This window comes from Cibotium barometz, chromosome 25 (genome assembly GCF_041138505.1).
Source record: "Cibotium barometz isolate CiBa-2024 chromosome 25, ASM4113850v1, whole genome shotgun sequence".
Classification (NCBI taxonomy): Eukaryota; Viridiplantae; Streptophyta; class Polypodiopsida; order Cyatheales; family Cibotiaceae; genus Cibotium; species Cibotium barometz.
Window position 1 is genome coordinate 19,759,447 of NC_141070.1, and position 25,308 is coordinate 19,784,754.

Sequence of the window (25,308 nt, forward strand, 5' to 3'; positions counted from 1 at the left end):
ATGTACACCAAACTTGGAGAAGAACTTAGAGAGACAATATAAGCTTGATTTTATTGTCGGTATACTCATGGTCTTAAGGTTACGGGAGCCCTCTTACCATACACCCCTCTTACCATGGAATGAAAGACAACAAATCAAAAACAGGCCCTCAAGCCACCAAGCATAAAATCACACCACAAAATACAAGGATCGAGTTTACCTTAAATCAAACATCGTACCGCTTTGGTAAAATAACTTTGGAGTTGTAGGAGTCCAAGATTTTGTACACAATTGCACCCAAACTACTAATCTTATTTATGCACAAAGGCAAGATACAATTATAATAGGAAGTATGGCATCACTCAAGCCCTCACAATGACATAACTAGCGTCAAGCTTCTCTATGCAATCAAAGGTATTGATGTATAGAGAGAGCTCACAAGTTCACTATCTCCTTACACACTAGAGTTGAGAGTGGTGTACAATGTGTGTAATCTCCCCTTTACAAGGAATGGAAGGGGCTCTATTTATAGGTTTGAGAAGCCCCAATTAGGATTAAGCCTAATCAATCTTATTATGAGAAATCATAGATTATGGATTTTTTATTTTGAAATGAGAGTGGGCCTCTTCTTATCCCTTGAGTCACATGGATGTGGGCTCAAGGTGAGAGAATTATTGAAGATGAGGGGAGAGTGTGATGTAGAGGTTTGAGCAAATAACTTTTAGTAATGCCTACTCCAAAAGTAGTAGAGTGGGTGCTTATTTACAAATGTTAGTGGTTAGTAGTTAGTAATCACTATAAAAGGTTAGTAATACAATGTACAAAATGGGTGAGAAGGGCTGAGAGGTTCAGTTAGAGGAGTAAAGATTTGGAAAGATCCTTTGTGTGGTTGAAAGCTCGAAGAAGCTTGGATTCTCCCATGTGTAGATCTTTAAGTTAACCGCCGATCTCCCTCTTGCATTTAACGCCACAAAAGTTGATTGAGGTGAAGAACATGGGGGTTTTTGTAGATGGAAACCCCATATTTGCAGAGGTTAATATGATACATTCATGATGTTTTTTATGTATTTTTTGAGATTGGGAAAATATTTTAGTAATATGGGAGTAGTAGGGAGAGAAATGGAGATGAGGTATGGGTGTAGAGTAGATATGAGAGCACATGGAGATGGAAGGAGAGGGAAAAGGTGGAGAGGGTGAGAGAGGACATGAAGATTGCAGGTTTGATGGAGTGAGAAAGGTATGAGTAAGTGTGTAGGTGATGAATGTGTAAGGGAGGTGAGAAGAGACTAGGTGTACCTTGCCAAAAAGTGGGCAAACTAGGGTCCAATAAAAAATTCATATCTCACTGCCATTAGCTCCAAAAATTCTCAAAAAAAATTGATCATATTGCTGAGCTCCCGAGCTAACTTTTGTGTTTTGATGACCAGTCCAAATTCAGGGTGGTGGAGGGCGCAAAAAATTCAGCAGAATCATGTATTTTTTGAATTTTTAAAATCTTTGTGTGGGTCCCCATTGGTGGAATTTCTTGATAGCTCCAAGAGTGAGCCCCCCAATACATCATACCCTAACCTCAGAGACTCAAGTGTATGTGGACACTTGCATGGAGGAGATTTTTTCCATTTTATAAAGAATTTACACAAAAGAAAAAATAAGCTAGTCAACATATCATGACAATATGGTTATTATGATAGAAAAATAAAATAAACAAGAGATCTCATTGTGAATAAAATATACAAAAATAATTGATATATGAAAAAGTATTTAATAAAAATATATAAAATATTTAATAGTAAAAAATATATACAAAAATACTAAACTATGGAAGTCAAAAGGGAGGGAGACCCTCATTTATTTTAGGGTAGATGAGAGAATAAAAGATGAAATAGTCTAAGGGAAAGAGTGATTTGGGTAGTAGGCTTTCTACATGGTGTGGGTAGAAATGTGAGGGCATAGGATTTACTTATGCATGTCGAAGTTGAAGCATATGTACAATGATGGTCCAAAAGTATTATGAAGAAATAATAATAATAACAAATAATAAATAAATAAAATATACTTAGGTTTTGTAACACACACGTCTAATGAAGTATTTACATATTTGAGAAAATAGAGACCCCATATTTAGGCCCTTATATAAAATAAAATATTTACACAAAATGGGCCGTAATAATTTTATTTATTTTTGATGAGTAGCTAGCAAAAAATATATAGAAGATATGGGTAAAGTCCCTAACGCACACACACCTATTTTTAGTGAAAAGGTATTTATGACAAAGAGTTTATATGATTTTCCTTGGCCGAGGTAGCTCCTTGTGGTAATGTGGATAGCCGAAAAAATGGCTATCATTTAGCCCTCCCCCTAGATGATGGTATATTCATGTACCATCATAATGTAGGCCTTCTAAAGCAAGCGGTGTAATGTGATTCTCTTGTCCATCTTTCTTCTATTCCTTGTGTTTTGCACCACATTCATCACTCAAACCACATAACTTACATGCTCTTTTATCTCCTTTTTGTGGTTGCTTCTGTAAGTCTGTCGGTAGAATGCGACTCAAGTATGGTTTGAGTCTGTAGCCATTAACCTTCTTAGAATGTTCTTTGCCATCCAAATCCATGAGCTCATAATAGCTAGAGTTGAAAACCTTCTTGACAATGTATGGTCCCTGCCATCTAGTTTCAAACTTGGCATCAAACCGATTATCAAGTCGATTGTCACACCTTAGTACAAGATCTCCTTCTTTGATGCCCTTGTCTTTCAAAGTTGCATTGAACTTCTCTGCTGCTTGCATGGCTTTTCTTCTATAACACTCGTATGCAGCTTCTCTTTTCCACTCTAGCTCAACTAAAGTGAGAAGTTGATCTACCCATGCATCTTGATCTCCTAGTCCACCTTTTCCATGTAGCCGCATTGTTGGAATGTTGAGCTCAATAGGCTGCAATGCTTCTTGACCATAAACCAAGTGAAAGGGCGTAAACCCCATTTCTTCGCGGTAGGTAGTCCGGTATGCCCATAGTGCTCCATCAAGGAACTCATCCCAAAGCTTCATCTTGTTCTCCACCATCTTCCTTATGATTCCTGCAATGACACCATTAGCCTTCTCTACTAAAACCCATTTGATTGGGGATAGTAGGGTGTGCTATGATGATGTGAAATATGAAGCTCTTCACAAACTTCGGTGAGCAAACCTTTTCTAAAACCTGGACCATTATCAGAAACAATCTCCAAGGGGGTGCCAAATCTGCAACATATATGAGTGTAAACAAATTTGCTTACAGTCTTTCCATTCACCCTTGCCACACTTTGAGCCTCCACCCACCTAGTCATGTAGTCTATGGCCACTAAGATGTACAATTTTCCATTTTTAGTTCTAGGTAGTGGACCCATAGCATCAATGCCCCATTTTTCAAATGGACCACTTGCAATGACTAATTGGCGTGGACCATGTAGCAACCTCTTATTACCATTGACTTGGCAGTTATGACAGCTCCTACACCAATGTTGGACATCCACATGTAAGCTTGGCCAAACATACCCAGCAAGCAAAATCTTTTTCACAGTTAGTTCTTGAGCAAAATGGCCACCACATGCTTCTTCATGCAAACCTTCTAAAATGGCTGGAATCTCCTTGGTTGTTGGTACTCTTCTGTACACTTGATCTTTTCCTCTTTGGTAGAGGGCACCTTCTAAGAACAAGAAAGAACTTGCCCTCTTCATGAGCCTCCTCTTTTGTGCCTTTGTGAAGTCTTGTGGGAATTCACCTTCCAAGATGTAGCTCACTATGGGAGCCAGTGCCTCCATTCCTTGGTACCGTGGTTGCTTAATAGCCACTGCAGCCAAGACTACTACTTGCATTTCCTTCTTAACACATGCAATAGCTTGTTGTGCAAGTAGATCAGCATCCTCATTTTCTTTCCTAGGAATATGATACAATTACACCTCCTCAAATTGATTAAACAGCCTACGGATAGCATGAACCTTTTGCCTTAATCTTTCATTCTTGCATGCCCAAATGCCTAAAATTTGCCTTACAATAAGAAGTGCATCCCCTTTTACCAGGAGACGTTGTATCCCTTGATTGATGCACACCTTCAAACCATGAAGTAGTATGTCGTACTCTGCTTCATTGTTGCTAGTAGAACTTGGCAAGTTGACATTCTCCTTCATAACCACCTCTCCATTTGGGTTGAGCACCACCAGCCCTCCCCCTGCTTTACCTATGGCTTTTCTAAAAGCTCCATCAAAGAACAAGGTGAATGCATTAGGTATAGTTTTGGGTGGTGGCAATGGTAGGGTCTTTACTTCAGGCACCTTAATCTCCTTTTCATGCACTCTATAAGTGAGAATCCCTGCCAATTGTGCACGCACACTATCTTCTACCTTGAAAGAGTATTGGAATTCTTGCAATTCCATAACCCACTTTGTGATTCTAGCACTGATAGTCATTTGAGAAGACACCCAAGGAAACAAATTTTCTGTAGTGAGAATTACAAAAGGTTTTGGTAACAAGTAGGATCTAAATTTTCTCACTGCAAAGATGAGAGCAAGCATCATGAGTTCTGCTTCCGTGTAGTCTTTCTCCAAGACATTCATGACCCTACTAACAAAGTAGATGGGCCGCATCCTAGTACTGTGGGGATCTTGCTGTAACAAAACTGCACCCACTGTTTCCTTTCCAACACTAGAGCTAACAAAGAAAGTGTACTCCCAACAAGGAGGCATGAGTGTTGGTAGATCTTTTGAATGAATGAGATGGCCTCCTTAAGACTCTTTGGAGATGGTAGGTCGATAAGAGCCTTTGCCTTTGTAGGATCCACCTCAATGCCTTTGGAAGAAACCTTATGACCAAGCAAGATTACTTCATCCTCACCAATATGACATTTGTCGGGATTGAGTTGGCCCTCCATGTCGTAGAGTTTCTTCAAGCCTTCTTCCATCCTCTGCACATGCAATGACTTAGAGCTATAGATGCAAATATCATCTATGAACACTCTAATGGATTTCCCAAAGAATGCTTGAAACACCATGTTCATGAAACGTTGAAATGTCGCTAGAGCATTGGTTAAACCAAACGGCATGACTCTGAAAGCATAACAACCCCAAGGAGTGATGAAGGTTGTTTTCAATTGATCCTCCAATGCAATCCTAATTTGAAAGTAACCCAAGTAGCCATCACATATTGTATACTTCTCATGACCTGCTACGTCATTTAGGATCTCATCTTGAAATGGAAGAGGAAAGTGGTCCCTTTTTGTCGCCTCGTTGAGTGGACGATAGTCCACACACACCCTCCATTTTTCGTTCTTCTTGGGAGTGACCACAACGGGAGAGACCCACTCTGAATTTTCTACAGGATATATGAATCCGCTGCTAGAAGCTTCCTCACCTCTTTGAGTAGTGCTTGCTCCTTGATGACTCCTAATCTTCGTAGCTTTTGTGCCTTAGGTTTGGCTTCTGGCTTTAGCTCGATCTTGTGTTGAATGGCCTCTATGCCACGCACATCTGTGTAATCTTTAGCAAAAAACCTAGGAAATTTCCTTAGTACACATTTAAACTCCTCTCCTTCCTCCGATGGAAGCGTTTTTGAGAGCATAGCATCAAACATTTCTTTATCATGCACAATTTGGTCTTCTTGAGAGCCTACCTCCTCCAAACCTTGACAGGGTGTCTCTTTGTCTTTTTCTCTGAATCTTACCCCCATGACTTCAATGGAAGACTCCTCGTCCATAGTGCTACTGCTGCTTTCTTCCTCTGAGGCGTCATCAGTCCAATCCTCCTCTGTTTTGCCTTGAGAAGATTCTTCATTTATCTCCTCTTGTCGTTGCTCCTTCATGTCAAAGATAATCTTCTTACGATTTTCATTCCTGCAAATTAACTTTCCATTTTCTCAATCCTGCAAAGCTCACATTCTCATTAGCCATGGTCTACCTAGGATAAATGGATAACCACTTCCCTTGGTAGACATAACATAAAAATCAACAACCTTCTTAATGCCAAAAACTTCCACAGAAACATTCTTACAAATCCCAAGACACTTTGCTTTGCTATTGTTTGCCATTCTCACCTTAATTTCAGGTGTTTCATGAATATGCATGCCTAGTTTTTGCATAAGGTCCTCTATCATGACACAAATTTGTGCACCCCCATCTACTAGACCCTTCTTAACTAGCCTTCCCTTGATGTAGCAATCTAATATAGGTGTAATGTCCTCATCCATCTTAGCTTGTGAAATTTTTACAACAGGCACATTCTCTTTTGTTTTTCTCCTAGTGCTCACAGCCTTTGTTAATTCCCTCCTAACTTGTGGACATAAGGCTAGAAATTGAGGCCACGAGATATCAGGACCCTTACCTCTCATATCTTCCAAAAGGTTGTATGGAGCCATACCATGTCCAAGGGGGAAATCTTGGAGGTTTATACGACGTCGTCTCCTCTTGACTTCCTTGTTTTCCTTCACTTTCTTTCCTCGTCCATGGTCACTTTGTGATGCCACACCCTCCTTTTCCTTCTCTTTTCCACGCCCTCGTTTGACACCATTTGCTTCAATGTCTACCTCCTTGGCCTTTGTTACCTCTACCACATGTACATTTGGGTCCGGCAAGGGTGGCATTCCTTCCACTCCTCGTGGAGGTGGTCTTGTTGCATTGGGCCTCTGCAAAATCATCGGTTGTTGTTGACTAGTGCCTTCACCTACATTCATCACTAGATAATTCATGTTAGGCTTCTGTGGCTCCCCACGAGGCCAAGGACAATTATACATCCCATGCCTTGACTCTCCGCAATTCCAACATTGCAAGAGTCGCCTAGGTTGTTGCTCTCGTTCTTCAACCCTTTTAGCTTGGCCCTTCTGTTCCACAGCTTGTGCAAAGTGGATAGACAAGTTATTTAAAGACTCATTTAACTTTTCTATCACCTCGACTGTGACCTCAGGTAATTCTCTACGAGTGCAAGACTGTACCTCTTCCCTAGGCTTTGAGTCATCGAAGATAAAGCCCCCCCAAGCATACACCTCATCTTTCAGAGTTTCTTGTTAGCCCTAGCCTTAGCAGCATCAAATGTTGTGGGCTCTCCTGAATCTACTTGTAATTTTAATGATGGGTATATCCCTGCAATAAATCTCTCCTTCTTCAAGAATTCAACACCATCTCCAGGGTTAGGAAGACTACGCAACCAAAGAGTCCAAAGACGTAAGAATTATTGCTTATAACTCAAGTAGTCCTCTAGATCCTTTCGCTTATGAGCAACTATTTCTTGCCATAGCTTTTGTGTGTTCAAAGGAGTGAAGTAATTGTCTCTAAAAAGTTGCATGACCCCCTTGTAATCTACTCGTGCGGGTGCAGGTAGAGATTGAAACCAAGTGGAAGCATCTCTTCGTAGGACCAACTCAAACATGTCTAAGCATTCTTGGTCTCCTACCACTCTCTTTATGTGGAGTGCCATTCTAAAGTTTGATAAGAATAACTCGGCATCCTCACCGGGCTCTCCAAAGAATAAGGGATAGCCACTCATTTGCCTAGTGGTATCCATGCTTGAGAAGAAGGAAGCACAAATATGACTGCACAAAGGTCTTCCTTCACTCTCTTTCCCTCTCACTCCTTTTTTTTTCTTTTTTTTTTTTTTTTTTTTTTTCAAAGCAAAATGAAAATGTAGACGTCAAAGCTTATGTCATAACAAATCAAAGGCAAAATAAATGGATTAACTGAGGCATTAATGGCTGCTACTTGCCTAGGTCCAAACATACGACGAATGACACGCTGAAATTGTAACTTACTACCAACAACTATGTGTATTTCTTGCCTAGCATAAGAGATTGTCCTACGGTATAAGTCTTCTTGATTCATAAAACTAAGCTAAAACAAGATGAAAATATGCACATCAAAGGAAATGTGTAATCTACAATGGGAAGTATGACAGGATTAGGTGATGCTAAAATCTCACTTAGTCTTTCTAGACCAAAAAGAAGAACCATGCGTTGTTGGTAGAAAATTTTTCTATCAATGCAAACATTCACTCTAATGGAGTGCACCCAATGAAACTGGTTGAATTGAATCCCAAGAGGATTAGGAGGAGGTGGATTGTTCATGAAAGATCACACAAAAGTACCACTTTCCTTCTTAAAATATGATACCCAACAAGCAAACAAGGAAATTTATGTGTTAGAGAGATGGATGTACCTTAAATACGCATTCAAAAACTGCTCGATCCTTAGTGGGGGCACCAAAATTGAGGCGGTCCAGGGCGGGCAACAAGAAGAGCGGCCTCTAAGCACTCCTCAAGGCTTCCGTGTTGCTCAATGGGCTTGGGGCACAACGCATCACAAACATAAGAATCCCAAAACCACACACCCGACAAGAAAAGGGGCACCACCTAGTTATGTGTGAACTAGGACACCAAAAATCTTTCCTTGTAGCAAATCAATACAAGCTAATCATATACATCAATCAAAAGGCACACACACTCTCAACAAACATTCATAACATATGATATTATGTGTGGAGGAGACTAGCATAACACAAATGGATGCACACCAAACTTGGAGAAGAACTTAGAGAGACAATATAAGCTTGATTTTGTTATCAGTATACTCATGGTCTTAAGGTTACGGGAGCCCTCTCACCATACAACCCTCTTACCATGGAATGAAAGACAATAAATCAAAAACAGGCCCTCAAGCCACCAAGCATAAAATCATACCACAAAATACAAGGATCGAGTTTACCTTAAATCAAACATCGTACCGCTTTGGTAAAATAACTTTGGAGTTGTAGGAGTCCAAGATTTTGTACACAATTGCACCTAAACTACTAATCTTATTTATGCACAAAGGTAAGATACAATTATAATAGGGAGTATGGCATCACTCAAGCCCTCACAATGACATAACTAGCTTCAAGCTTCTCTATGCAATCAAAGGTATTGATGTATAGAGAGAGCTCACAAGTTCACTATCTCCTTACACACTAGAGTTGAGAGTGGTGTACAATGTGTGTAATCTCCCCTTTACAAGGAATGGAAGGGGCTCTATTTATAGGTTTGAGAAGCCCCAATTAGGATTAAGCCTAATCAATCTTATTATGAAAAATCATAGATTATGGATTTTTTATTTTGAAATGAGAGTGGGCCTCTTCTTGTCCCTTGTTGAGTCACATGGATGTGGGCTCAAGGTGAGAGAATTATTGAAGATGAGCGGAGAGTGTGATGTAGAGGTTTGAGCAAATAACTTGTAGTAATGCCTACTCCAAAAGTAGTAGAGTGGGTGCTTATTTACAAATGTTAGTGGTTAGTAGTTAGTAATCACTATAAAAGGTTAGTAATACAATGTACAGAATGGGTGAGAAGGGCTCAGAGGTTGAGTGAGAGGAGTAAAGATTTGGAAAGATCCTTTGTGTGGTTGAAAGCTCGAAGAAGCTTGGATTCTCCCATGTGTAGATCTTTAAGTTAACCGCCGATCTCCCTCTTGCATTTGACGCCACAAAAGTTGATTGAGGTGAAGAACATGGGGGTTTTTGTAGATGGAAACCCCATATTTGCAGAGGTTAATATGATACATTTATGATATTTTTTATGTATTTTTTGAGATTGGGAAAATATTTTAGTAATATGCGAGTAGTAGGGAGAGAAATGGAGATGAGGTATGGGTGTAGAGTAGATATGAGAGCACACGGAGATGGAAGGAGAGGAAAAAGGTGGAGAGGGTGAGAGAGGACATGAAGTTTGCAGGTTTGATGGAGTGAGAAAGGAATGAGTAAGTGTGTAGGTGATGAATGTGTAAGGGAGGTGAGAAGAGACTAGGTGTACCGTGCCAAAAAGTGGGCAGACTGGGCTTCAATAAAAAATTCATATCTCACCACCATTAGATCTAAAAATTCTCAAAAAAATTGATCATTTTCCTGAGCTCCCGAGCAAACTTTTGTCTTTTGATGACTAGTCCAAATTCAGAGTGGAGGCGGGGGCAAAAAATTCAGCAGAATCATGTATTTTCTGAATTTTTAAAATCTTTGTGTGGGTCCCCATTGGTGGAATTTCTTGATAGCTCCAAGAGTGGGCCCCCCAATACATCATACCCTGACCTTAGAGACTCAAGTGTATGTGTACACTTGCATGGAGGAGATTTTTTCCATTTTATAAAGGATTTACATAATAAGAAAAAACAAGCTAGTATTTAACTAGTCAACATATCATGACAATATGGTTATTATGATAGAAAAATAAAATAAACAAGAGATCTAATTGTGAATAAAATATAAAAAAATAATTGATATATGAAAAAGTATTTAATAAAAATATATAAAATATTTAATAGTAAAAAATATATACAAAAATACTAAACTATGGAAGTCAAAAGGGAGGGAGACCCTCATTTATTTTAGGGTAGATGAGAGAATAAAAGATGAAATAGTCTAAGGGAAAGAGTGATTTGGGTAGTAGGCTTTCATCATGGTGTGGGTAGAAATGTGAGGGCATAGGATTTACTTATGCATGGTGAAGTTGAAGCATATGTACAATGATGGTCCAAAATTAATATAAAGAAATAATAATAATAACAAATAATAAATAAATAAAATATACTTAGGTTTTGTAACACACACGCCTAATGAAGTATTTACATATTTGAGAAAATAGAGATCCCATATTTAGGCCCTTATATAAAATAAAATATTTACACAAAATGGGCCATAATAGTTTTATTTATTTTTGATGAGTAGCTAGCAAAAAAAATATATAGAAGATATGGGTAAAGTCCCTAACGCACACAGACCTATTTACAGTGAAAAGGTATTTATGACAAAGAGTTTATATGATTTTCCTTGGCCGAGGTAGCTCCTTGTGGTAATGTGGATAGCCGAAAAATGGCTATCTCTACCTCCTGGGGCCAAACTTAGAGGTCCCCCCACCTAGAATTGCACAGATTAGAAACTCTAAAAAAAGAAAAGCTTTTATTTTTTCTCAAAAGTGTGTTTTTCCTCTCAAACTCCCCCCCAACATACTCTGCGTTTGGAAAGCTCATTTTGAACCTCTTTCTTCCTCTTCTAAGCTCTCCATTTCATCAGAAACTCCATACTTCTCAAGCTCTCCCTCCTTCTCCAGCTCCCTCAGTCTCAAGCTCCCTCTCCCTCTTTCTTGCTTTTCTAAGCTCTCCATTGCTGCAGAAACTATTGAGAGAGGCAAAGAGACGAGACAAGAGACACCACATATGCTCCACAAGAATGAATCATATTAGTCACAAGTCACATCTATATAGGCAAGACCTAGAGTGAGTTAGGGCTAGCTATATATAGCTCCAACACCCCCACTCAAAGAAAGGTCTCCAGTTGCGAGTAAAAAAACCCTTGGGAGCACAAGGAAAAAACCTGAGCTCCTACATATAAATGAGCAATGCCACCTTAAAGTCCATGTGCAATGTGCTTATATATACAAAGTACAAAGAATAAATGTGCATGATTTGAAGTAATGTGTGAAGTGTCCTAAAGACTATAGGCTATGTACAAGTCTAGACAAAATTGACATGACGTGAGATGTGCTAATCTCCAAAAAGAGAGGCCGCCGCAACTCCAAGTTCTGATCGTCGCAAAAGTGTAAATCGAGCTTCATGGAGTCCTTTGGTGAGAATGTATGCAATCATTTGATCAGTTGGACAAGTTCTACCATTATTGCTCCTTTCCTTACTTCATATCGAACATAGTGATAATGAACTGCAATATGCTTGGACTTGCTATGTTGCACATAGTCCTTGGCTAGACTAATAGCGCTTTGGTTGTCACATCTAAGAGGAGTGCTTGAGGAAGGAGAATGACCAATATCAGCAAGCAAGTGTCGAAGCCAAACCAATTCACGAGCTGCTAAGGATGCAGCTACATATTCAACTCTGTAGTAGAAATTGTAATACAGCGTTGTTTCTTGCTAGCCCAAGATACCAAACAGCTATAAAAGAAGCAATTACCAACTGGTGGATCGCATGGACAAGTTAGAGCTTGCCCAATCAACATCTGAATAACCCAAAAGATTAAGAGAAGTTGATGAAGATATGTCTTCTTGACAGTGATATACAAGTCCGAAATCTGGAGTGCCCTCCCTTCAAGTACTTTAAAACACGTTTAGCTTGAGACCAATGTCTTGTAGATGGAGAGGACAAGTATTGTCCTAACAGATTTGCTATGCAAACAGAATATTAGGACAAGTTCTCATGCCCACAAATTGAAGACAACCAACAAGATTAGCATAGGGTTGATTTAAAGCTAATGATTGAGCCTCAATATTTGCAGAAGTACTCCTAGTAGAGCTTGCAAAACAAGGAGTGTTTGCCGAATGTGCAATAGCCAATCCAGACTTTTGAACAATATCTTGGATAAAATTTCTTTGACAAAGAAGCAAAATACCATCGTGAGGATACCTCTGAACTTGATACCAAGGTATGAATGGATGTCCACAAGATCCACCATATCAAAGGCTGAGGATAAAACCTTTTCTACTTGTTGCATGAAAGATAGATTATTAGACACAAGTATAGTGGTGTCATCAACATAAAGAGCCAATATCACAAAATGGTTATCCACATTCTGCTTGATATAAAGATTTGGATCAGAGATGCAAAAAAAACCCCTAAGATGTGAGAAATTGATCAATCTTGATGTACCATGATCGTGAAGCTTGTTTTAGTCCATACAAAGCATGGTGGAGTTGGCATACAAGATGTTCCTTTCGGGGAATTGAAAATCCTTCAGGTTGCTCCATATATATTTCATCCTTTAAGTCTCCATTAAGAAAAGCAATCTTAACATCCATTTGATGTATTTCCAAATCAAACTGAGTTGCAAAAGCTAGTAGTACTCGAATGCTTGTACTACGAACTACGAGTGAAAAAGTGTCATGATAGTCAATCCGTGCAATTTGTGAGTATCCCTTTGCAACAACTAAAGGAGCTTTGAATTTATCAAAGGATCCATTTGCCTTTGTTTTAGTCTTGTAAACCCACTTACATTTGATAGGAGTACGATCAGAAGGTAGATTGGTAAGAACCCATGTACCTTTCGAGATCAAAGACTCATATTTAGCTTCCATGGCTTCTTTCCATTGTTCCTTTTGTGGAGAGGACATAGCTTTTGCATAAGTTGAAGGATCTTCACAAAAAACCAATACGTGATTAAAGGTTTCAAGATCATCATCATATACATGATTTGCACTGTGCTCAAGTTCAATAGGGAGATCAACATAGATATCAAGATCTGTAGCAGTCTCGTTTGAAACCGTAGAATGAACATCAATAGACTTGTCTCCAATATCCATCAAAAGAGTGTTGTCAGCATGCAAATCATTGTCCAAAAGTAGAAAAGAAAAAGAAGTTAGTAATGTTTTTATATCATCAGCATCATCTGTGGACCACGAACCTCCCATCAATTGCTCATTGAATATAGCATCTCGACTAACAGCTACCTTTTGAGACCTTGGATCGTAAAACTTGTAACCCTTTGAGTTGTCAGAATAACCAATAAAAATAACCTTCAAACCTGAAGGTTCTAGCTTGTGTCCTGTCTCTTTTGGGACATGAATATAAGTAATACACCCAAAGACTTTGAAATGTGCAATGGAAGGAGTTTGGCCTGTCCAAGCTGTGATTGGAATCTTAGAAGGTGCAGTAGTTGGAAGATGATTTTGAACAAGAACGGCTGTCAATACTACTTCTGCCCAAAAAGAGCGAGATAATCCACAATGAATAAGCATGCATCTGATTGCATTCAAAATTGTACGATTCTTTTGCTCTGCAACTCCATTATGTTGGGAAGAATATGGAATAGTATACTCATGGGGTGGATGCCGTGGTTGATGCAATGATCATGAAATAAGTTAGAAATATATTCACCACCATTATCACTTTGGAGAATTTTGACTCTTCGACCAGTGTGATTCTCCACATATATTTGGTACCTCTTAAATGTGTCCAATGCTTCTGATTTATGTCGTAGCAAAAAGACATTTGTATACCGTGAATAGTCATCAATAAAAGTAATGAAGTAATGCTAGCAAGACTTGGATGGAGGAAAGGGTCCACAAATATCAGTATGAATGAGATCCAAAAGATTATTTGAATGAATATTTGTAGACATTGAAAATGGCTTACGATGATGTTTGCCTAGAGCACAATATTCACATATCCCCATATGCAGGTGAGATTTGAGGTCCATACCTCTCACAAGATCATGATGACGATGAATATCAAGAAGCTTTGAGAAATTTGAGTGAGCAAACTGATGATGCCATAGCTTACAATCCAGATCTCCTAGAGCTGTAACAACATTTGCAACATCCTCATTCAATGAAAGCTCAAAGAGATTACCATGTCGAGGAGCAACCACAATAGTAGTGCCATCCTTTTCGATGCGACACTTTGTATTATCAAATCCAACAAATAGACCAAGATCCACAAGCCGCGCAACAGAAAGTAAGTTTCTTTGTAAATTAGGAACATATAAAACTCCTCGCAATATTTTGGTTGAGGAAGAAGTTTCCAAATACAAGTCGCCAATACCCATTACTTGGCAAGTTGTATTATCAGCAAGATAAACCACTTTCTTGATAGGAGTTGGATGATAATTGTGTAACCATTGCAATTGATATGTCATGTTTTGCGTGTAGCACCAGAATCAACAATAAAGAGAGAACCATCACAAACATGTAGTACCTTTTCTGGAGAGACATTATAAAATGAACCAAATTAGCCTCTTGATGAACATTGCCTTCATCATGAGGATTTTGTTGAGTAGTATAAGCTTGATTTCGATCTTCATCATAACGCCTCCTCTTGAAGCATCGATTGGATGAACTCCTTGTGCTCCCATAATATTCACAAGTTGCAGAAGAGGAAGAACCCCTTGATAAACAAGGTTGCTTATTTATAATACCGTATTCTTCACCCTACTCTCGTGCCCAACATTCAGATATACCAAGTGACCAGTTTTGTCACAATAAGAACAACACTTTTGAGGAAATCTCAGATGAGAAGAATTACCTCCTCTTTTGAAGCCATGAGATGTAAATTGGGAGGAGGAAGAAGGGCGTTGCTGAAATGGACGTCTCTGGACAGCAAAGGTTGTCTTTGATTTTGTGTACTCTTGGGCAATCATGACCGTTTCATGAGTTACCGACGTTTGACAATCATGACGTTGAGAATATTCAATCAAAGAAACACATGTTTGCTCAAAGTCAATTCCATCCTTGTTGGATAATATAGTGATAATATTATCATACAAAGAATTCTTCACCGTATCAAGAAGGTGTGTAACCAATTGGGTTCGAGGAATAGGATCCCCTGCAGCAGCAGAAAGTTGATTCATAATACCTTTGAATGATTTAATGTGACTAGACATGGATGTACCTGCCTTGAATTTAAGTTTTCCCAGAAGATTATGGAGATACAGAATCTCTGTAATAGTTTTCTTCTCAAACATAGTGATAAGATAGTCCCATATAGCGTATGACGTGGATAAATATCTAGCATGAGTGAATTGTTAAGGGCAAAAAGTATATACCGACGAGCAGCCTTATCACGACGAGTGCAGTGTGCATGATCAATTTTCCATTGTTCAAAAATAGGACCTTCGATAATAATATCATTTTGAAGTGGATCAATAGGTTGAGGAGGGCATGCAAGAATACCAAGAACAATATCTGCCAATTTGTCTCCTTCCAAAATTAATAGCATCTTGTATTTCCAACCAGGAAATCCTTGGCCTTGTGTAGGATTCCTCCCTCCAGCTTTTTGAGGTGTGCAAGTGTAAGAACCTCCCCTTCTGATCTTATAATTATTCCCCTCTCTAAAATAAAAGAAAGATTTTGCTTTACCATCTTTTGATCTAGAGAGAGAAAATGTCTAGAGGAAGATAGTCCAAAATTAAGATATTTTTGGATATAAAAATCCTCCTAGTGTCTAAAATTAATTCCCCTGAAACAGAACTTCAAAAATAACTTTCCAATGTGCAATTGGAATTAATTGGAAATAGGTATAAAGTACCTTAGCCAAAGGGTCTAGATTTTCATAAATTTTTGGATTATGATCCAATTAAGATTCCTATGGGCCAATAGGATCAATCTATGTGTGGGGAGGAGATAGATCCAATTTGTAAAAGAAGATACCCAAAAATGAGTGAATTCCCACATAAGATGAAAAGTTGACTATGTACAAGGTTTATTAGTAAAAGACTATGAGTATTACAAAAAAAAGAGATATTTTGGGTATAATGATTCCATTTTGACACATTTGTAAGAAAGGGGAGTCCCTTCAAGGAGGCGCCTACTTCACATGCTTGAATGAGTTTTAAAACTAAAAAATAATGTGATATTTTTATCTCTCCTCTCTCTTGGATCAAACCAAATCAAAAGGGAACCAAACTAGGTCCAAATCTTATCCAAATTTAACCAAACTGAACCTAGAAAATCCTAGAAATTAGTTGGACTTGGTTAGAGGCCTCTCTCTCCTATAAATTGGTCCTTAGCCCTTTGTAAAAAAATATGAGAACTATAGTATTATGTTGAAATAATGATAATTTTTACTATTCTCTAAAATTATCTCCAAATTGAAGAAATTGGAGCTTCCCTCTTTCTTCAATCTCCATTGGTGGCTCCATCAACATACCAAACCAATTGATTGGTTAGGGGCCTTTACCGTGATCAAAGAATCAAGCAATTTATAAGGTAAAGGGTGAATTTTGATCTTTTTCTATATTTTCTCAATGTTTCTGTCTTCTCAACCCCTCTCAAGCTTGAGAAGCTTAATTGGAATGGCTTTTTTCTATATTTTCTCAACCCCTCTCAAGCTTGAGAAGCTTAATTGGAATGGCTTTTTAATGCTATTGAAGTTCATTGGACGAATGGTAGTAAGGAAATACATTAATTTTTATTTATACTTAATTTTAATGGTTTTTATGTAATTTCTCTCTCTCACTCAAAGAATGGTCATTCCTTTGACCTATTCTCAATCCAAATGAAGCTCCTCATGAAGCTTTTCCCTAATCCAAGAATAAATTCTATGCCTGTTTAATTGGAGGTCAAATTAATACCTTTTTTAGTTAGTTATTTCATGAAAATTTATGATTCAATCCATAATGGGTTAATGATCCAATTAGGGATCATTCTAATCATATCCATAATGTTAAAGTTCATTCTTTTAGAATAAATTGAGATTTATCAGTAATAGCAAGAGCTATGGCAAAATTTGTGTAAAAATTACACGTAAAACATTTTCATTCAAAGTATGAAAAGAGACTTCCAACCATATTTTAGGAATTATCATCCTAGATAAACTGATTGATTCTCATTGTAATCATAGAAATATTGATTTTTAGGTTTATGCATAATTAATGAGTTTTTAGATAAATTTATTTATCTATAAGAAATAATTAAATGTTAAAAGAGAAATTCCCATTACATTTGGAATTCCATGATTGGATTGGAGAAAGAGGGTTTCCTATCATATTGGAATTATGGGATAATTCATTCAATTTCAAAAATGAATTTTTAGATAAATTTATTTATCTGTGAGAAATAATTAAATGTTAAAAGAGGAATTCCCATTACAATTGGAATTCCATGATTGGATGGGAAAAGATAATTTATTTTTGAAATTAAATGAATTATTCCATATTGGATGCATAAAAGAAATTCTTTTATATTAAAAGAGTGATTTTTATCATAAATGATCTCTATGCATAAACATATGCATAAAAGATATATATTTTATATTAAAAGTGTGATTTTCATCATAAATGATTTGTATGCATAAACATATGCATAAAAGATATTGTTTTTAGATTAAAAGTGTGATTTTCATCATAAATGATTTTTATGCATAAATGGATGCATAAAAGAAATTCTTTCATATTAAAAGAGTGATTGTCATCATAAATGATTTTTATGATGATAAAAGTGTGACTTTCATCAGAATTAGATTTTATGCATAAATAGATGCATATAGAATTTTTATATTTAAATAAGGGTTCTCTTAATCCTCTGTTTAATTTCTGTAAAAATTGGAAAAATGAATAAGTAGATGATCTGTGAGAAGAAATGCTATCGTTTCATATTCACTAAGATGGTTATGAAGAAATTCAATGAAACTATCGAAGTCGAAAATCGAGATAAATGATTATTTTATTCCTCATAGGAAATTCATGTTTTAGAAATCTGTAAGCAAATATTCGACGAACGAAATTTAGAAAAAGAGAAATTAAAATATTACCTTTCGAGAAAGATAGTTTAGGAAGAACCTTTCCAGACCCAAACTTTGATTCAGACTATTGACCAAGACCTAATTCCTTCTCATCAGTTTCAATCAATGATGATGTGCCTAGTTCAGGAAAAATGCACTCAAATTTTCCACCGAATCTGAAACTAAGTTAAGACTTTTGATTTTGATCTAAGGATCAAGTTAACAAAACTCGAGAAATTTTGTTTGGAATTCAGACCTGGATCTAGAAGTATTGAAATACAAATTTAAGATTTATTCATTGCATTCAAACAAAATCAAAACTGAAAACTTGCATAGAAAATATGTTTTCTTAAAGGACTGTCTTATGCCAGAATGCTAGAGGAAATATTTGGCATATATGTTTATCTAAGGGAAGTTTGGTTGCAACAGCTGGCGGAGAGTGTTTAAGGGATAGCTCACGTGGCAAAAACCTGCCGAGGTCTTGACCAGCCTAGGTATGGTGAAAAATGGTGTGCTTCCGATACGAGGGCGAGGGCCGACGAAGAAGTGGTCCCTGAGTGAAGTACCACGACACCTAAGGAGGATCCTGGAGGGTTTTGACTAGGAGATGTATGGGCTCGTGGTGCTTAGGACACCCATACGTATGTCGAGGAAGATATATATATGTATGTCGACGAAATGATTATTGCAATCTGTCTTACTGGATCTCGTTGGTGGCTGACCAGCTGGTCCCAACGGAGAGTCCAGAGTGGTACTGTTTTTGTGAAACAAGGGATTGAATGGAAATTTTGAGTTATGAAACCTGTGAGCTCTCATTCATTCGTTTCCCCTGGATCCTTGCGTAAGCTAGTCTTAGAACAGAAATGAGGGAAGCCTATGCAAGTTGAATTGGCCAGTGGTGGGAAGACTCTTTTCACTCACCATGAGACATATCTTATCTAGTTCAATCTAGATGGTAATGTATTTGCACCCTTGGGGGTGCTGGGATTTGTTTTGTAGGTTTACGCATAATCTTTATGCATAATGCTTTATCCATAAGCTTTATGCATAATCCTCATGCATATCTTTATGCATAAGGCCTCATGCATAGCTTTATGCATAAGGCCTCATGCATAGGCTTTATGCATAAAGCCTATACAGAGCTTTATGCATAAGGTCTCATTCATGCTTTATGCACAAGGCCTCATGCATAGTTTTATGCTTAAGGCCTCATGCTTAAGGCCTTATGCATAGTGCTTTATGCATAAGCCTTATGCATAATGCTTTATGCATAAGTTTTATGCATAAGGCCTCATGCATAAAGGATTATGCTTAAAGCTTTTTTATGCATCAGGCCTCATGCATAATGCATCAGGCCTCATGCATAAAGGATTATGCTTAAAGCTTTTTTATGCATCAGGCCTCATGCATAATGCATTATGTTTAAAGATTTGTGCATAAGGCCTCATGCATCCTTTATGCATAAACTTCAGCATAGATTTCATAAGGCTTGCATAACGGCGCAGGTTCTATAAGGCTTGCATAGCGGCATAAATTGCATAAGCTTTAGCATGTACGGATTACTAATCCTTCCTTATTTATACATATTGCTCATGCATGCTTTATGCATAATAGGATTTATGCATAAGGCCTCTTGCATAGCTTTATTCATAGGCTTTATGCATAAGGCCTCATGCATATTTTAATGCTTAAGGCCTTATGCATAGTGCTTTATGCATAAGCCTTATTCATAATGCTTTATGCATAAGGCCTCATGCTTAAAGCCTTATTATGCATAAGGCCTCAGGCATAAAGCATTATGCTTAAAGTTTTATGCATAAGGCCTCATGCATGTTTTATGCATAAGCTTTAGCATATCTTGCATAAGGTTTGCATAGCGGCATAGTTTGCATAAGGCTTGCATAGCGGCATAGCTTACATAAGCTTTTGTATGTATGCATTACTAATATTTTTCTCATCCTTTTGTTGGTTTTGTAGGTTCTTTAATCCTCTCTTGCAACATCATGAAAAAGAGGTAAGTGCTTTCATATCTTGCCTCTCTTTGCTCTATGCATAGTTGCACCCTTGGGTGCTAGGGATTTGTTTTGTTGGTTTGCGCATTAGCTTGATAGATAATGCTTTATGAATAATACTCATGCATGCTTTATGCAGAAGGACTCATGCATAGTTTTATGCTTAAGGCCTCATGCATAGCTTTATGCACAAGCCTTATGCATAAGGCATCATGCATAGTTTTATGCTTAAGGCCTTATGTTTAAGGCCTTATGCATAGTTCTTTATACATAAGGCCTCATGCATAGCTTTATACTGAAGGCCTCATGCATAGTTTTATGCTTAAGGCCTTATGCATAGGGCTTTATATATAAGCCTTATGCATAAGCTTTATGCTTAAGGCCTCATGCATGCGTTATGCATAAGGCCTCATGCATGCGTTATGCATATAAGGCCTAATGCATAATGCTTTATGCAAGACTTGCGTAATGGATTGCATAATGCATAGTGCTTTAAACATAATGCATTGTGTTTTAAGCTTATGCATAGTACTTTAAACATAATGCTTGCATAAGGCTTCTCTAGCTTGCAAAATATTTTTTTAATATTCTCTTTGTTTGTATAGATGTGGCATGGGTCCTCACCCTCTTATTTCACAGACCCATAGGTTGAGGCTCATCGAGTCTCAACGACAGTTTGCTAGGGAGGCAGAGAGCATCGATTATGTATGGATAAATTTTTAGATATAAAATATAATTTCTCATCTTCTTTAATCAATATTCAAAGTGTGTTCACAAATCTTTTTGTGCATATCTATCTTTAATTTAAGTTTTTATGTTGATATCTTTGCTAACCTTGATTCGTCTATGTACAAGAAAGAAAAACCTTCAACCAGATATAAAATGTAATTTCTCATCTTTTTTAATCAATATTCAAAGTGTGTTCACAAATCGTTTTGTGCATATCTATCTTTAATTTAAGTTTTTATGTTGATATCTTTGCTAACCTTGATTCGTCTATGTACAAGCAAGCAGCAAAACCTTCAACCAAAGAGCTACTTGTGCAAAAAATGCAGCTGCATGTGCAAAAAATACAGTTGTATATCTAGAATTTTTTTAAAGTTCCAGAGCGTTCTATAAGTGCGTCTATAGACGCGTCTATAAGTGTATCTATAATGATATAGACACGCATATAGACATGCCTATAGACTCTTGTCAGTAGTAGACGCGATTTTAGATGTGCTTATAAACGCGCTTGTAACATTTTAAACCACGTTGTCAAAACGCGTCTAAAAATGCACCTACGGTTGCTTTTCTTTGTAGTGTTTCCTCACCCTTTCGTTGGTTTTATAGGTCTTCTAACCTTATCTTTCAACATCGCCAAAAAGAGGTAATTGCTTTCCTATCTTTTCTCTCTTTCTTATCTTTTTATCCTCTCTTTCCTCTATTTTTGTCTACCAAAAAGAGAGGTTTTATTTTGTAGGTCCTCTATGCATAGAGCTTAATCTATGAATAAAGCTCTAATCATAGAGCTTAATTTATATATTAAGCTCTATTCCTAGAGCTTAATGCAAAGATTAAGCTCTATACATAGAGCTTAATGCATGCATAGAGCTTAATCTATGTATGCATTAAGCTTCATGCATGCATGCTTAATGCATAGTGCCGGGGTATATTTTAGTTTAGGCTAGTGTGGTTTGCATAGTGCTTTATGCATAAGCCTCATGCATAGTTTTATGCATGAGGCCTCATGCATAGCTTTATGCATAAGGCCTCGTGCATGCTTTATCCATAAGTCTTATGCATAATGATTTATGTAGAGCTTTAGACATAAGGCCTCATGCATAGCTTTATGCATAAGGCCTCAGGCATGCTTTATGCATAAGCTTTAGCATAGCTTGCATAAGGCTTGCATAGCGGCATAGCTTACATAATCTTTTGTATTTATAAATTACTAATCCTTTCCTCACCCTTTTGTTGGTTTTGTAGGTCCTCTAATCCTCTCTTTCAACATCACGCAAAAAGAGGTAAGTGCGTTTCTATCCTTCCTCTATTATTATTGCATCCTTGCATGCTAGAGATTTATTTTGTAGGTTTACGCATAAGCTTTATGCATAATCTTTATGCATACGCTTTATGCATAATGCTCATGCATGCTTTATGCATAAGACCTCATGCATAAGCCTCATGCATAGGGCATAGGATTTATACATAAGGCCCCATGCTTGCTTTATTCATAAGGCCTTGAGCATAGTTTTATGCTTAAGGCCTCATGCATAGTGCTTTATGCATAAGACTTATGCATAATGCTTTATGCATAAGCTTTATGCATAAGGCCTCATGCATAAAGCATTATGCTTAAAGCTTTATTATGCAGCATAAGGCCTCATGCATAAAGCATTATTCTTAAAGCTTTATACATAAGGCCTCATGCATGCTTTTACATAAGCTTTAGCATAGCTTGCATAGCGGCGTAGTTTGCAAAAGGCTTGCATAGCGGCATAGCTTGCATAAGCTCTAGCATAGCTTTTTAAGCTTTTCTATGTATGCATTACTAATCCTTTCCTCACCCTTTTGTTGGTTTTGTAGGTCCTCTAATATGCATAAAGCATTATGCTCAAAGCTTTATGCATAAGGCCTCATGCATGCTTTATGCATAAGCTTTAACATATCTTGGGCGTAGTTTGCATAAGGCTTGCATAGCGGCATAGCTTGCATAAGCTTTAGCATAGGTTGTATAAGCTTTTGTATGTAAAAATTACTAATTCTTTCCTCACCCTTTTTTGAGTTTTGTAGGTCCTCTAATCCTATCTTTTAACATCACGAAAAAAAAGTAAGTGCTTTTTTATATTTCCTCTCTTTCCTCTATTATTATTGCACCCTTGCATAGCGGCATAGTTTGCATAAGGCTTACATAGCGGCATAGATTGCATAAGATTTTGTATGTATGCATTACTAATCTTTTCCTCACCCTTTTTTTGGTTTTGTAGGTCCTCTAATACTCTCTTTCAATATCATGAAAAAGAGGTAAGTGCTCTTCTATCTTTCCTCTCTTTCCTCTATTATTATTGCACCCTTGGATGCTGAGGTTTTTTTTTAGGTTTGCGTATAAGCTTTTTGCATAATGTCCATGTATGCTTTATGCATAATGCTTTATGCATAAGCCTCATGCATAGCTTTATGCAAAACGCATTATACATATCTTTATGCATAAGGCCTCATGCATGCTTTATGCATAAGGCCTTATGCATAGTTTTATGCTTAAGGCCTCATGCTTAAGGCCTTACGCATAAGCCATATGCATAATGCTTTATGCATAAGGCCTTATGCATAAAGAATTATGCTTAAAGCTTTATTATGCATAAGGTCTCATGCATAAAGCATTTCTCTTAAAGCTTTATGCATAAGGCCTCATGCATGCTTTATGCATAAGCTTTAGCATAGCTTTCATAAGTCTTAGGGCTTTCAAGGGGCTCATGCATAAAGCATTTCTCTTAAGCATAGCTTTCATAAGTCTTAGGGATTTCAAGGGGCTCATGCATAAAGCTTTATGCATAAGGCCTCATGTATGCTTTATGCATAAGCTTTAGCATAGCTTTCATAAGTCTTAGGGCTTTCAAGGGGCTTGCATTAGCGGCATAGCTTGCATAAGCTTTTGTATGTATGCGTTACTAATTTTTTCTTCACCCTTTTGTTGGTTTTGTAGGTCCTCTAATCCTCTCTTGCAACATCAAGAAAAAGAGGTAAGTGTTTTCATATCTTTCTTCTATTATTATTGTATCCTTGGGTGCTGGGGATTTGTTTTGTAGGTTTGCGATTAAGCTTTATGCATAATGCTTTATGAATAATGCTCATGCATGCTGCATAAGGCCTCATGCATAGTTTTATGCTCAAGGCCTCATGCACAGCTTTATGCATAAGGCCTCATGCATAAGCTTTATGCATAAGACCTCATGCATATTTTTATGCTTAAGGCCTCATGTTAAAGGCCTTATGCATAGTGCTTTATGCATAAGGCCTCATGCATAGCTTTATGCTTAAGGCCTCATGCATAGTGCTTTATGCATAAGCCTTATGCATAAGGTTGTTGAGATATCGAGCTCATCTAGTGAGGCGGTGGACATTGATGACTCGCCTGGGGGATAGGTCCCACACTTACACCACTGGCATGGTTGGTGAGATCTTGGGTGATATGCGGCCAGTGGGATGACAAGCTGTGTGACAGCCATTCTAGAGACTGGCATAGTTATAGCGTCAGCTCATTTAGTTGGGTTCACACTATAGAGAACCCTTGTATGTATTTGGTTTACCTTTCATATTGTGTGCTCTTATCTTGTATATGGTGTGTTTAGTGTTGAGTGAAGTAGAAGAAGATTTTCAGCCTCTCACCTTGTGTGTTCTCTATTAGGGTTTTGTGAGTGTGTGTGCTTACAAGAGCTCAAGCTCTCTTCCCCCCTGCATCTTTTCATGGTATCAGAGTCTGGTTTGTGTTAAGGGCTAAGCTGCAAGCAAGAGAACCAAAGGAAGCGGTATGAGGGTAAGAGCTTCAACTACTCTTCCCTATTTGTGTTGGTGACTACACCCTTGTCGGGAGCTCTACGGGAGGCACCGACAAATGATCTCTGATTCAGGAGCTTTCTTCTCGCGGGAGTAAAGCTATAGGGCAACTATACTATTCTATTTGATCGAACAGAATTTTTAAGGACGAAAACGCATTTCGGGGGCGTCTGGACCTCCATTTTTCAGAAAGCAGGCGATTTCGAGCACTGTGTGGGTAAGTCATCGATTCTCTGCAGAACTCTATTTTAAGAACTGCAAGAAGACAGATTGGCTGTGCAGACACAGTGTGTGCTACAAAGAGGTCAACAGTTGCCATTGGGTGTATGTATGCATATTGAAGTCACTGGTTGTGACATTTGAGAGTACTACAGTACCGTTGCAGAAAATAATGCAGTTTGCGCAGGACAAACCAAAGTGCTATTTCTGGTAAAATTGTGTCTGGCAAGATGTCAAATGATGGCATAACCCAGATTGTGACTGAGAAGCTTGATAAGAATAACTTCTATGCTTGGAGGTTCAGGTTGACGAATTTCTTGATGGGAAAGGGCTATTGGGACTATATAGAAGGTGAGCATGAAGAG

General features: G+C 37.8%; 1 protein-coding gene and 1 long non-coding RNA gene across 3 annotated transcripts in view; both read left to right on the forward strand.

Annotated features, from left to right (window-relative positions):
- The window catches only part of LOC147624337 (MADS-box protein GGM13-like), a 39,717-nt gene extending 18,768 nt beyond the window's left edge, over window positions 1-20,949 (forward strand). Inside the window, exons 3-4 of one of the 2 annotated variants that reach the window (XR_015269146.1) lie at window positions 20,154-20,190; window positions 20,794-20,884. Coding sequence is in view for 1 of the 2 variants with exons in the window: in XM_086819933.1 (XP_086676059.1) it covers window positions 20,154-20,190; window positions 20,794-20,835 (79 nt within the window). In the remaining variant the exon portion in view is untranslated. Of the gene's footprint in view, window positions 1-20,153; window positions 20,191-20,793 lie in introns of both variants that reach the window. The other variant, XM_086819933.1, reaches the window with a different exon arrangement.
- A 1,960-nt stretch (window positions 20,950-22,909) lies between these two features.
- LOC147624338 (uncharacterized) lies at window positions 22,910-24,412 on the forward strand. Its single transcript, XR_015269147.1, has 3 exons — window positions 22,910-23,000; window positions 23,158-23,194; window positions 23,874-24,412. It is a non-coding gene; the product is annotated as an uncharacterized LOC147624338 (long non-coding RNA).
- The last annotated feature ends 896 nt before the right edge of the window (window positions 24,413-25,308 follow it).